Here is a 13,228-nt window from a genome sequence, read left to right as displayed (position 1 = left end):
TAATGTGGGGAATGCATTTTCAGTTTATACAACTATTATCAGACTGAACTGGTATGTTCATGGTACTAATGATGTAAGACTCACACCTGTCTGCCATATGATTCGGAATCAGAGAGGGGAACAGTCTGCTTGTCGAGTGAGGTTTAAATACAGTGTGCTGTCTTTCTTGTCTGTCATTTTAGAACTCATTTTACACGACACCAACACTTCATCCTTTTCTTGTGAGCCAGGAATCATTTTGCTAAACATTTCATGTACATTATTATCAGATATAGACAACAATGGATTTCCCACTGAAAAGTGAGATATGTCATTTTCTATGATTAATATCATACCAAGGTTCTCTCTCAGCAGCCATGTCAAAACAGAGTCTCTGTATGGGATGAAGTTTTCAGTCTTCTTCTTCTTCTTGCTCTGTGATAAACAAAATAACATGTTATCTTTGCTGTCTGGGAAGACAGCAACATTATTCATTCAATGTTCTGTGTTAGCACTGAAAATTACAAATGATCACTGACAATGAGACTAATGTGTGATGACAAATATCTCACATATAGCAGAAACAAGGTCATATAACTGATTTGATTATATTCACACCGAGAGCAAAGATTGTGCTTTTTGCTTGTCCTGAAGGTACCACAATTCATGAGGTGCAATTGTTTTAATAAACCCCCTTTATTTTCTTCTTATTTTTTTCAATTTCACAAATTAGTAATATGGTTTTCTTTCCCTTGTTTTTCTTTGTTTTATCATTGTGGTCAAACCAAACTAAATTTACGTGTTGAATTTAGTTTTCAGTTGAACTGGTGATAAAAATGGACACATGGACTGCCAAGGACGTAATATTACGTCATCTCAAATCCAACGCTTCACTGCCAAAGACGTAATATTACGTCATCGTGGTGTTTTTAGTGATTACGCTAGAGGGCGCTCTTCGCCAACCTATGAATGATGCCTTGACTTTGAGAGAAGGATCCACCCGGAAATGACGTCATCTAAAACACTTTCACCCCGTCCACTACAATGTTATCAGATTTATAAAAATACATGCATCTCGGATTTCTTTTCCCAGATTGTGTTTTTGGTGAAAACGAGCTATATTCAACTGCCGATAACTACAGAACAGACGATCGGGGTTACAATGTTTTTTTTCCCGGTCGAAAGAAGAGAGACTCGTCTTTCCACCGAGACATCTTGTCGTTTGTTTACATCCGGGTTGAAAAAGAAATTCTGTGGATCGTCAAAAAGACTCAAAATAAGGTAAAACCGCTGGCAGTGGCGGATTAATTAATTAATTATTACCTGGCAATGAATGTCTTAACGCCTTGAACCCTACCATCCCTATTCTGGAGGGAACATATCGGAGAAAATAAAACGATCTATAAGTTCACAAAATGTCGCAACGCACTGTGCTGTGAGCTTGTAGATCGCTATTTCCGGTTAAGAGATATGGTGCAGAGGGAAAAAATAACCGACCAAGTAAAGATCAACTACGTATTAGTTTACTAAGGATAAAGGGTTTAAGTCGTTTAATGTGGAAATGACACAGTGGCATGATCAACATTTCACAAGGATGATCAAATCTGCCTTTTTTTTTGGGAGAATTGGCATGTTAATAGTTGCGCTGTCAGAGGGTTTACCTTGCTGATAGTATTATCCTTTAGGTATGCATTATCAGGACAAGGGAGAGAGAGAGAGAACAGAAGGGCAGACAATATTACAGCATGCCAGTGACATACACAGATTCGCTGACAATACTGGGAGAAGAGGGAACAATGGAGGAGAGAGGCTAAGAGAAGACAGGAGGGAAAGAGGATAGAGAAATGGAGAGACAAGATGCACCACTCACCACTTCAGCCAAGGCAGAGATAACTTTTCCTAATGTGGTCAGAGATTTGTTGATGTTTGCTCCCTCCTACAACCACACAGAATAAAGAAAATATGTGTTATTCCTGAAGCATGGGTTTGATTTCTGTAATAATTCAGTTGGAAATCAGCTGAAAATCAGTGTAAGGGAGATCTACCTTTAGCCTGGTGCCTTTGGCTCCTGTAGAATCTGCTCGTTCACTTCCTGCCAGGTCTACCAGACTGATTTTACTGACCTGAAAGTACAATACATTGATTTGTAACGTCATGCACCAGACTAAAACCAATATGTAAGATGCACCATTGAACCAGAAATAATCACTGCCATCACAATCATTCACAGTTGCTAGACCATATTCACACGGCGGCAATTTTGCTCTTACGTCAAACAAACCCTGAGTATGACATAACAGCAGAATGGCCACTGCGTAAATATGGTCTATAGCAACTGTTACAGCAGTGAATGAGGCCTTATTGTTTTCTTGAACCTATTGAGAATTAATTCAAGCTTTTGAACAAATTCAACCAAACCACCCAAAAAGAAACTGTAAACCATTTCAACTATGTGAATGCTACTGGGAAAATGAGACGTAACACTGCGATAAAATCTGTATCTCACTACAATAGGCATTGTGTTTAGAATAACACAGTGGCTTTTGTTATCTCTACAATCAGAGGAAGTGTGGGAAGCAAAATCCCAAAGGGACATTTCTTTTCCTCAGATCACCACTGACCAAGTCACACTATTGTCTAAACCTCGAACTCAGAGTTAAAAGAAGTGTAGGCAGCGGGTAAAATACTAGTAAGAAGAAAAATAAAAGTATCCTCTCTACTTATGTCAGAGCAGAATGATTGGTCATGAAGTAATGAGAGTATGTAAACCTTGTCCACGTTTTCAGTACGAGCACATTTTATGCTTTTTTGATGTGGCTTTTTTCCTTCTTTAGTTCATATTTCATGTTCCTATGGTAGTACACATGCTATACATTATATACACATATTCCCTTATCTATGTTATATTGAGTGCATTTCTTGTTATATCAGCATTTTTAAATATAGCTTCAGAAGTAAAACGAAAAACATGGTGAGAACTTCCACAATAGATTCAGAAGCTGGAGTTAAGACATATGGAGAACTTCCAAGATAAGTTTCAGAAGCTCAAACCAAGTCTCAACAGAAGGTTGCTTTTCCTTCTCTCCCTGACCTTTTCTGTGCAGAGGTCTGAGTCCCTGTCGTGTTTCTTCTGTGTGAAAACAATGGTGAAGACCGCATGGGACCTGCTGCTGGTCTCATTCATGTTGGTGGCGGCCACAGTTCTGTAAGTCAAAACATAAAACACTTGTCATGTCTCCATATTTCTATGCTTTTTCACAAATTCATGCCCCGTTTTCTACTTTGTCGTATGACAGTGTCACACAAAAGTAGCGAAAATAGCCAACCTACAAGCTGACAACCTGTCGCGCCATGAGTGTTGTGAGTTTGTAGATCAGCTATTTTTATCTGATCTATAATAACATGCCTAAAATAAGGATGCCAGTTTGAAAGTGGTTAAAGCTCTCTGTGGGGTTTATAAACATTTAACCAGTGAAAAGTATTAACAAGAACTTGTGCTTGAACACTAACTACATTAGATCCATTGGAACACAGGTTCTGTTCTCCCATTTCCTGAAAAGTAACACGTTTTGGACATACAAGGATTCCACCCGACAGCGACGATATTTTATTTATCATTAAATAAAAAGGGATATTGATATTGAGTACTTTCAGGACACCAAGATTAGGAACAATGAATCTCACGACTCACTTGAATCATCGTCTCTATTACAATTTCTAACATCACTGGGCTTTAATGTCTGTATGAGCCCAGGGAATTACATCATTCAGCTATAATATTAATAATATTATGAGGACACCAAACATAAATACACATTTCACAGGGCTCGCCACATGGGAGATGTGGGCTTTACACGATATGTTCTAGAAATAAGCCTTCTGAGTCAGCATGGGAAGATTATGACTGGATTGGTGTTACACACACACAAATTATTTCCGCATTTCTCTAGTTCTACCCTGGTTTAACCAGGACACACACAAATGTGTGTGTCCGGGTAGCTCAGTCGAACACAAGGTCATGGGTTCGATCCCGGCACGGGTAGCACGGCTTGGGTGCGGCAAGTACTGGGAGCTGATATACTGGGAGATTATGCTGCACTCCACCTCAGAAATCCATCTCCCAGAGGTCTAGCGCATTGAAACAGGGACAGACCCTCGCGTTCTTGGCTGATACCGACAATAAGCCTCTGCGACCTATTTATTTGTGCTTTCTTTTAAATTATTTTATTTATGTTAAGTGGCCTTAAAACTCTGGAAGGCCACAGTAAAAATATAAGTAAGACACACACGTGTCTTGTGACCCATAAACACAGATATGTGCGTACACATGCCGTTCTAAAAACAACCAATCACCAATCACTCAGTCAACAGTCGCTATCAACCTGTCAAAAATGCAGGTTAGAAGATTAACATTTCCTGATTCCAAATCCATCTGCAGCTTGCTGGGCAGTCCACTCCGCTTTGCACAGGGGAAGCAGTACTAGAGATTAAGTTCTGGCAGGTTTCAGTTCTAGGCCAACAGGGTTTCATGTGAAATGGGCTCTTAATCAATTCTACTACTATTAGCTATGGGCCGACCGATGCCGATCCCAATTTTAGAGAGTCCTAGGTCACAGATTACCAATGTTTTATTTGATATATGAAGTTCTTTAAAACATTCTTTATAAAAATTTAAACCTATATTTGATTAAAGTTTCTATTTCAGAACATTTAACTTATTAAAAAAAAAAAATATATATATATATATATATATATATATATATATATATATATATATATATATATATATATATATATATATATATATATCTGCTGTTCAGCCTGAACCTGCTACCTCCAAAACGCTCATTGTTCAGGAAACGAAAAAACAAAATAAAAGATTTTCAGGAAATGAAGAAAACCTTATATTTTTAAAACAAAGCAATACTGCCTCATCAAAGTTGGTATATTGACTTTATATATTGTCAGATACTTGCATGTGTCATTATATTATCAACACTTTACCCAAATCGCGGGTAAATCAACACTTTACCCAGCGCAAGTGGAGTTAGTAGTTTCAGACTGAAAGCAGAAATCAAGCTGAAATGGAGTTGTTGTCCAAACAACAATAGCTCCACTCGCTGCTGAGGGAGAGGTTTCAAAAGGATACAAATTCCCAAAAGCTAACAATGGATCTCCAAGCTCACAATGCATCACAACAACATGTGAATTAATGCCTTGATGCTTCATGACACTTATTATATAGGCCTACAATAATAAACAGGACTTTAAATATTACAATAACTTCTGCAAAGAGCGAGTAGAACTATGAACGCCTTTCTTCTTGTCACATTGCTCTCCTCATTAAACACTTCATAGATTTTAGAAATATAATTACTTGTTTTCATAACATTAGCGTTAGTGCTAAGTTTGATAAACAGGTACACTGCATAGTTTTAACAGACTACGGGGAGTTTGTATCCGCGTTCCTCCTCCTCGTTCACTGCGCAGCGCCTTCTACTCATGCTGTGAAAACGCAGCACTGGGGAGGAGAGGGGGGAGTTGTTTGTTTTTGACGGACAGTTTGAGGATCCAATGGAATTGGGAGTTTTCGTCAGAGGCGCTTTTTAATACTTTACATTGGTTCAAATGTTTTGATTTTTTACAGACATAAAGGGTGTTCAATAGCGTTGATTTATGAAAAAAAAAAAAAAAGATGAAAATGGAGTTAGCTGGTTCGTCCCGGACACCGACGATATATATATATATATATATATATATATATATATATATATATATATATATATATATTGAACACCACTTTTTGATAGATAGAAAATAAACAAACCATATTTATCATTTAACTAAATAAGCACTGTTCAAACATTTTCAAAATAGCAGATCTACAAGCTCACGTGTTGCATTGCGAGCTTGTAGATGCAATTTTGAAAAAAACTTTTTTGAACTTTTGAATATTTTCATCTATAAAGACAAAGTGGTTGAAAGTGGTTAAAAAAATCGGGACACATTGGTTGCATTACTGCCGATAACGATGCTGTCAGAAAAGTGAAATAATGTCCATTGATCTGGCTCTAGAATGGCCACCACCCCATCCTCTCTCCACAGATCTCTGCGTCATCCTGAGGCTGGGCTTACCTGGCCTTGTTGCCTGCATCCATGAGGTCAGCGATGTCTGAATAGTTGGTGACGGCAAGCTTGGACAAGTCTTCTACGTAGGGGCCTAGCAGGGGGTGCTCTCGTACACGCAAGTTCCCTTTGTTCTTGGGGTTAAGCAAATCCCGAACTCTCTCGCAGTAGATCTCCATATAACTGACCTAGAAACCACAGCATGAAGAACAAGAGCATCAGTTTGGCTGCCCCCAGAGCTATGCTGCGAAGGCATCGACTTGGAACAACATGCAAACTAAATTTATGTGGTTTTAAATCATGTAGGTCTGCTGCTGTGTAGAGTTATACTAAGGGGATGAAAGTAGGGCATCTTTGCCGTCTGGTGAGACCTTAGGAACTTTACAACTGCGGAGAAGCAATATCATATTTTTATCCGGGATAAACAATTTGTATGTGTTTATATGAAGATGTATTTGGGATTCCTAGAATCTGTAAAATTCGAATAGCGTAACCATCAGGCTTCTCAAGTGTGGAACCTACTCCCAGTTTTGGTCCAGGAGGCAGACTTCCTCACTAGGGTTAAAAGTAGGATAGAATAAAACCCGGCTGTGGATCGAGGGTTTCCATGGAAACGGCTGCAGACTGTTATTATTGTTGTTATTGTCATTATAGTCGTTATTGTTGTGGAGGTTATTGTTGAGCATCTTTGCGTCTTCCCTCCCTTCTCAGAGCCTGGTTCTGCTCAGGGTTTCTTCCCTTTAAAGGGGAAGTTTTCCTGGCCACTGCTGCCATATTCTTGCTCAGTAGGGAAACAATGGGCCTCTGTTTGATATGAAAAGTATCTTGAGACAACTTGTTGTGATTTAGCACTATAATAAAATTGCATTGTAATACTTTGGGGTAAAAAATATAAAATAAACTATATATGCATTATTCATTCACAATATACTTTATTGCTGACAGCATTATAAAAATGTATGTCATTACACAGATCCATTCTGGTGACCTAATCCAATACAATACAATACATCGCCTGGGTATAATTACCATACAGCATGAACGAAATAGCCAGCGCTCAAAATACAATCTTAGAATCACCTAGCATTTCATTTTCATACTCAAATTTGTCTTTCAGCTTTGAGCAAACAAGACATTTATATTTGCACAGCTTATAACGTCCTAATAGCGCCGTTGCTAAGGAAACCCCAGAGCTCAGAAGCTGCAGTCAATGTGAGATTGATGTATTATCAGAGTCAACAGAGCGCCAAGACTTGGGAGGGTTCATATGAGAGAGAGAGAGAGAGAGAGGGAGAGAGAAGGGGTGAGACAGGGTTCATGAGAGAGACAGAGAAGGGGTGGGAGACAGAAAAAGAGGGAGAAAACAAGGCGAGTGTGGGAAGTGGTGAGAAAGAGAATTAGAGACCCCAACACCGCAGGCAGTGAACAGCACACCATGACTTCAGAGGGTTCATCAGAGACAGAACAAGGCAAGTGTAAAGCCTAATTTAAGCTTGATTTATACTTGTTTGCACGCCGGTGTTGCACACCAAAATTAGCAGTTGTACAACACGGTGCAACCATAAGCTCCACTCCCTTCTCTCCCGTAAAATGGAAGTGAACGGGATACAACTGTTTCAGTTGCTTATGTGTGACCGCACCCTAAGCCTGAGTTACACGCCAGTGATGCGCCCTCTACAAGCTCACAATGCTGCGTTTTTCAGTGCGCGACACCTGCACGTAACCGAGTAGAACTCAGAGTTTATACTTCTGTAATCTCTCAAGACAGATTCTACCAACAGCTGAATCTGTCAGAACCACTGCCTTAAACATATAGTGTTGTTGTTAGTAGCAATAAACACAGAAGCACCTGGGCGGAAGTGGACTAAGAAAGGGGAGGAGCCAAACCGAGACTTTTATACACAAAAAAGGAGGTGGTGTCCCCTGAGACAGAAGCACCCAGGAGGAAGTGGACTAAGAAAGGGGAGGAGCCAAAGCGAGTTCCTGTTTCTACACAAAAAAGGAGGTGGTGTCCCCAGAGTAGTGATGAGACGTTCATAATAGATTCATTCAAAAGAACAGATTCATTGCCGTGAACGTGAACAAGCTCGTTCACTTACTGAAACTGTGTAGGAGAGCTCCGTTGGGTTGTTGTCTGCATTGATTTTATCAAACAGGTCTTCACAGAGCTGAGGGGCAGAGAGAGAAGACATTTTTACCGTCAATTAATTGCATTCAGGAAGGAAAAGGAGATGTAAAGGAGATAGAGACATGAGATCAATGGATAAGTTATGGATAAATGACAAAGGAAAATAAAAAACGGTGCATAATATTTTATATGACTACTAGCTGGGATATTCAGTCTCTTCATATGAAGCATAAAATAAAACAGGAGGCAGACAAAGATAACGAGACACAAAGGAGAGTTAAACAAGTAAATATGAAGTAAAAGACCTATAAACATAACAGTAACACTAAACACAAGTCTAAAAAAATGAAACATGAAATAACTAAACACAAGTAAAACAATATGGGATCCAGTTCAGTGTCTTAAGGGAGAGACATATTAGAAATGGAAAGGACTTTTTAAGTGTGTTTGGATGGTTTTATTAGAGTTGGCTGATATTTTGCAGTCTGAATCTGGATCAAGGAGGTTTGTAAAAATAGGTTGGGTCTGATTTAGAAAGATCACTACAAGGAGTAACATTTGTCTACTGAAAATAAGGCCAGGTTCACAAGCCCATAGAGTTGATGAAATTGGACATCCAATGATCCAATCTACCTTAGATGAAGCCAGGTAAGAAGACATTAAATAAACAGAAATGTAACTTGACAAAATTCATCAAGGCAAGTGGCAGCCAAGAACATTCCAGTAACCTCATCATCCTCAACATCCAGGCCACTGGACGTCAACACCGTAACTCAATTGTGATGTTCTAATGCTAGGAACCTAATTTCTTAATGCAGTATGCTCTCAGAGAAGAATGCTTAGCTGCTCAGTTTTAAGCGACAACCTATTATTGTAGCTGACTGAATGCACGTGCAACATATGCGTTGAAATGCGTCAGACTCAGTACCCCATCGCTCGTGTTAATTTGAAACGGCAGTTTGTCATAAACTACCAAACCGGACATTGTAGATTGCACAGAGACAGGAAGCTGAGTGCTGCGGGGGTGGGTATTCAACGCCATTTTCAACCAGGTATCTGAATGGGGACATTGTGTCGTATTATTCGGTCAGCTGCAGCTGATACACGCCTGGGCTGAGATCGTTGGTAGACCTACATGATCTGCAGCCATGCCTATTTTGGGTCATGCTAACATACTTTCTCGCACACCTTACTGGTCATAGACACCATCAACTGCCAAATGACAACGTAATCCGAAGGCAAAACAATAATTAATGTTAAGCATTTTCCTCTCCATAGAAACTGATTATAAGTAAACAGATTAACATGCAAACGCAGGAACACACACTTTGTTATTCCTCCTTACTGGTAATAAACATTGATTTCTGCCAAAAGTTGATGTTCCTGGGTTGTTGTTTTGGTACAATAAGCTTTTTCCACATTGAGCATTTTAAAATGTCCTTTTTGATATTCTGTTCCATCCATTTTATATACATGGCGCATGTGTAACATTTATCACCAAGCAAGACCTAGCGCTTGACCAACCAGTGATGTTCAATCCCGATAGTTCCAAAACTATACTACCTTGAGAGCAGGGATTGATAATGAGCAGGGGTTAGATGAGTTGTAGGTGTGAGGGACTTTCTGGGACTTTTCTTTGCCCCAGAAATTATGCCCAAGGATTTAACCAAGAGATAAAACAAGATAAAGTTCCTGAGCTTCAGGGAAAGTTCCTGTGCCTAAAAGGGACCTGTACTTACCATGGGAATGATTCCTTCTTGTCCATCCTCCTGCTTGCCCATCATTGTGTAAGATTTGCCAGATCCTGTCTGTCCGTAAGCGAAAATGCAGACATTGTAGCCTTCAAAGGCATGCTGCAGCATTTCTTTGCCAATGTCATTGTACACAAGGTTCTGTGATGCAAAGCTGGGGTCCTCCGGCTGTGGGAAAGATATGAACGCATATTGAAATACATATATTTAATCTACTCAGGCTGTATCAAACTTGGCCAGTATATAATTATAATTGCACTTTGTTGTCAGATGTTGGAGATGCTGTTAACCCATTAACAGGGGTGCACATAACTTTTTAGGTCTAGTACTCAGAAGAGCACCTGGAGATGTGACTTGGTGCGCACCAAATAAATGGTCCCGTTCACCAAATCCCGTTCACCAAATAAATGGTCCCGTTCTGCGCACCAGTTATGTGCACCCCTGCCCATTAAGACCTGAGGCTGATTCCACATAATGCCTTCTAAATCAGTGGTTCTCAATCTTTTTTGTGCCAAGGACCCCTAAAATGATATGATATGTATTTGGCTGCGGACCCCCTCATCCAAAAATGTTTTGTGCCAGGGACCCCAAAAGAGAAGATTTGTGTGCAAAAAATTCAAACACATTAAAAAAAAAATCTCAAATAGCAGATGTACAAGCTCGCAGCGTGGCACCAAGTGACGCGCTGTGAGCTTGTATATCTGCTACTTTTTGAGAACCACCGTTCTAAATCCTCAGAGTTTTCTGAAAATCTTATGTTGCTATATATATAAAGCTAAAATGACACAGATGCTTTCCTGATTTGAATGGGTTAATAGGATGTGAATGTGCAGGCTCACCGTAGTGTGTGACCAGTAGGAGTAGTCGAAGCTGAAGGACTTTGCTGGTTCCTTTGGTTGTTTGGGGTTGGAAATGACTGTTGGGAGAAAAAACAGATACATGTTACCACTAACATTTGGCAACAACAAGTGTGAAGATAAGATAACGGCCACTTCCTTTTATTTCCGGTTTAACGTCAAGCACTATGCACAGTGATTTTGTGCCATCATAGGCTTTTCTTTGTTTTACTATTTTCAGTTTTGTTTACTAATGGATTAACATACATTGCAAGGATATGACAGCCCATGCATCAATACATTTAGTTATGGGTACTGATTTGAAGATGAAATCTTTTAGAAAAAGTTATGTATGTATGTATGTAGGATTTGTAAAAACATACAGTTCTACATCATGGACAAATCACAACATGTCATTCAAACATGGCTGGTAAATATTGTCCATCAACTTCCTGTGCAATGAATCACGGCACTAACACAGATATATTTGGAACGAAAAGTCACACTTCTTTTTTCTTCCGTGAACTGAAAGTCAACTGCATGTGTGTAATAATCACTATCTTCATCCTTGATCTGTGTACTACATACAGCAGCACTGCTTATTAACCACTTAAACATATATACTTAGACTGGCTCTACACCAACTATTCCTCCACACCTGTTTTCCCCTCTACACCAAATATTTTCAGTGAACATAGCCGATCTACAAGCTCACAGTGTGTCGCATTGCAAGCGTGTGGATCTGCTTTTTTTTGCCAAATATTCAACCAAAAATAGGGGCGCTAGGGTTCATGTGGTTAAAAAGGAGACAATAGAACAGTGATAGTTAATGGTAAAGCATGTACCCTTCCCTTCCTGGCCAGCCAACCATCACCTGTTGTGCACATGACATGACATGATGATGACACCACAACATTCCTGCTCTGCCCAGCCGTTCCCTATGGCCACACAGACATTTCTTAATGAACAACAATCTGCAGCCATGTCTGGCATGTCATCCCTTTCAAACATGCTTGCTGGTCCCACGACACAGATGTACGAGCTTTCCACACCCAAGAGCAGACTAAGCCTCTGCGGTGGTATTGGCAAAGGGGGGGGAACAGGGAAAGGAAAGAGGAGACACACACAGCCAAAGGAATGAATGTACTGTAAGGTCTTTCTAGACTTTAGTTGTCCCCCCACATACAGTATACACTCAACACCCATATCCCTTGACAGACTGTGCCCGAGTTGGCTAAAGCTGCCTTGCACTCGGGCCAATTCAACGAGCTGGCTGGGGCCAGCCAGACTTAATGCATACCTCCACCATCAGAGCAGAAGGGGGTAGGGTAGGAGGAGGAGGAGCGGAAGGGTGAGTGGAAAAAAAGGAGCAGACATGGCTGAAGTAACGGGCGTGCCCAGGACATAGCAACCATCTAAACAGTCCAGCAATAGAAACAGAGGGAAAACCCCCACAGCCCAATTTACATTCAGGAATCAAACCACAGCAATGGCAACTCTGTGAGGGCATTTTGCAGCCTTTTCAGCGCTTTCCAATATAATCTCTGAATCCCATCCTCAAAGCAATAATTAGCTCTTACATATGCAAATGTCCTGCATCGTCAAAGGGCCAATTACGAGCAGGTCTGTGACTCGCTCCTTGAGCTAAAGGGGGGCTTGAGAGCATTTTGCAAAGAGATGTCTCCTTTTAGAGTGAGTGTGAGTGTGTGTGTTTTCAGAGGATTTCAACGCACTGATCAATAATGCAGCGGATGCGGAGAGCAGGGGATTGCATATCGCCCTCCATGGGTCACATGCTGACAGAGAAGCACAGCGTGTCCTCAGAAACCTGAATGCCAACTGCTCCAGTCTGAATATGTGATGAACATGGCAGCTGCTGCTGCGATGAAATTCTAATCTTGGTAGGAAGCTAATAATGCAACCTAGCGCAGGTAAAAAAACGATATTACCCCCCCCCCCCCCCACGAAGTGGTGCAGCGACTTCCATTTTGGGCACTGGAAGAGGAGACAGATAGACAACGAGAGAAGGGGTTGGGGGGGGCTATATAAAGCCCCGTTTCACCTTTGACCCGTCTCTAAAGGGAAACTGAGCCAGGGGGTGAGGTAGAAATGTAGTACTTATGTTACTAACGCCCTTATTCCCCTTTCCTGGAACAATCCACAGTGGTTATTAATGAGAGAGCAGGCAGGCTGTTCCACTGCCACCGAGGCCGCTTAGCAGTAGAACCTGGCTGATGATCAGACAGGTTCCCTGTGCCAGCAGCATAGATAGGGGCATGAAGGACACTGGTTTGACCATGACAGGGCCAGTTGGTACTGTACAGTATGCCCATGCCATGACAAGCTAAACTTACAATAGGAAACAGGGCTACACGCCAATACAGCATAACATGAGCTTATATCTTGGG

At 40.7% G+C, this 13,228-nt stretch overlaps 1 protein-coding gene across 3 annotated transcripts in view; it reads right to left on the bottom strand.

Annotated features, from left to right (window-relative positions):
• Positions 1-13,228, bottom strand: part of kif1b (kinesin family member 1B) — a 90,205-nt gene that overhangs the window by 57,596 nt on the left and 19,381 nt on the right. For all 3 annotated transcript variants that reach the window (XM_080445270.1, XM_080445271.1, XM_080445272.1), the window contains exons 3-10: positions 10,824-10,900; positions 9,973-10,152; positions 8,205-8,273; positions 6,115-6,293; positions 3,071-3,182; positions 2,025-2,102; positions 1,850-1,915; positions 336-414 (exon numbers count right to left, since the gene is read on the bottom strand). In XM_080445270.1, the coding sequence (XP_080301396.1) occupies positions 336-414; positions 1,850-1,915; positions 2,025-2,102; positions 3,071-3,182; positions 6,115-6,293; positions 8,205-8,273; positions 9,973-10,152; positions 10,824-10,900 (840 nt within the window). The remainder of the gene's footprint in view (positions 1-335; positions 415-1,849; positions 1,916-2,024; positions 2,103-3,070; positions 3,183-6,114; positions 6,294-8,204; positions 8,274-9,972; positions 10,153-10,823; positions 10,901-13,228) is intronic.

The sequence above is a fragment of the Gymnoscopelus braueri genome (assembly GCF_963280865.1).
Source record: "Gymnoscopelus braueri genome assembly, chromosome: 12".
NCBI classification, from domain to species: Eukaryota; Metazoa; Chordata; class Actinopteri; order Myctophiformes; family Myctophidae; genus Gymnoscopelus; species Gymnoscopelus braueri.
This window is presented reverse-complemented; position numbering and strand designations above follow the sequence as displayed.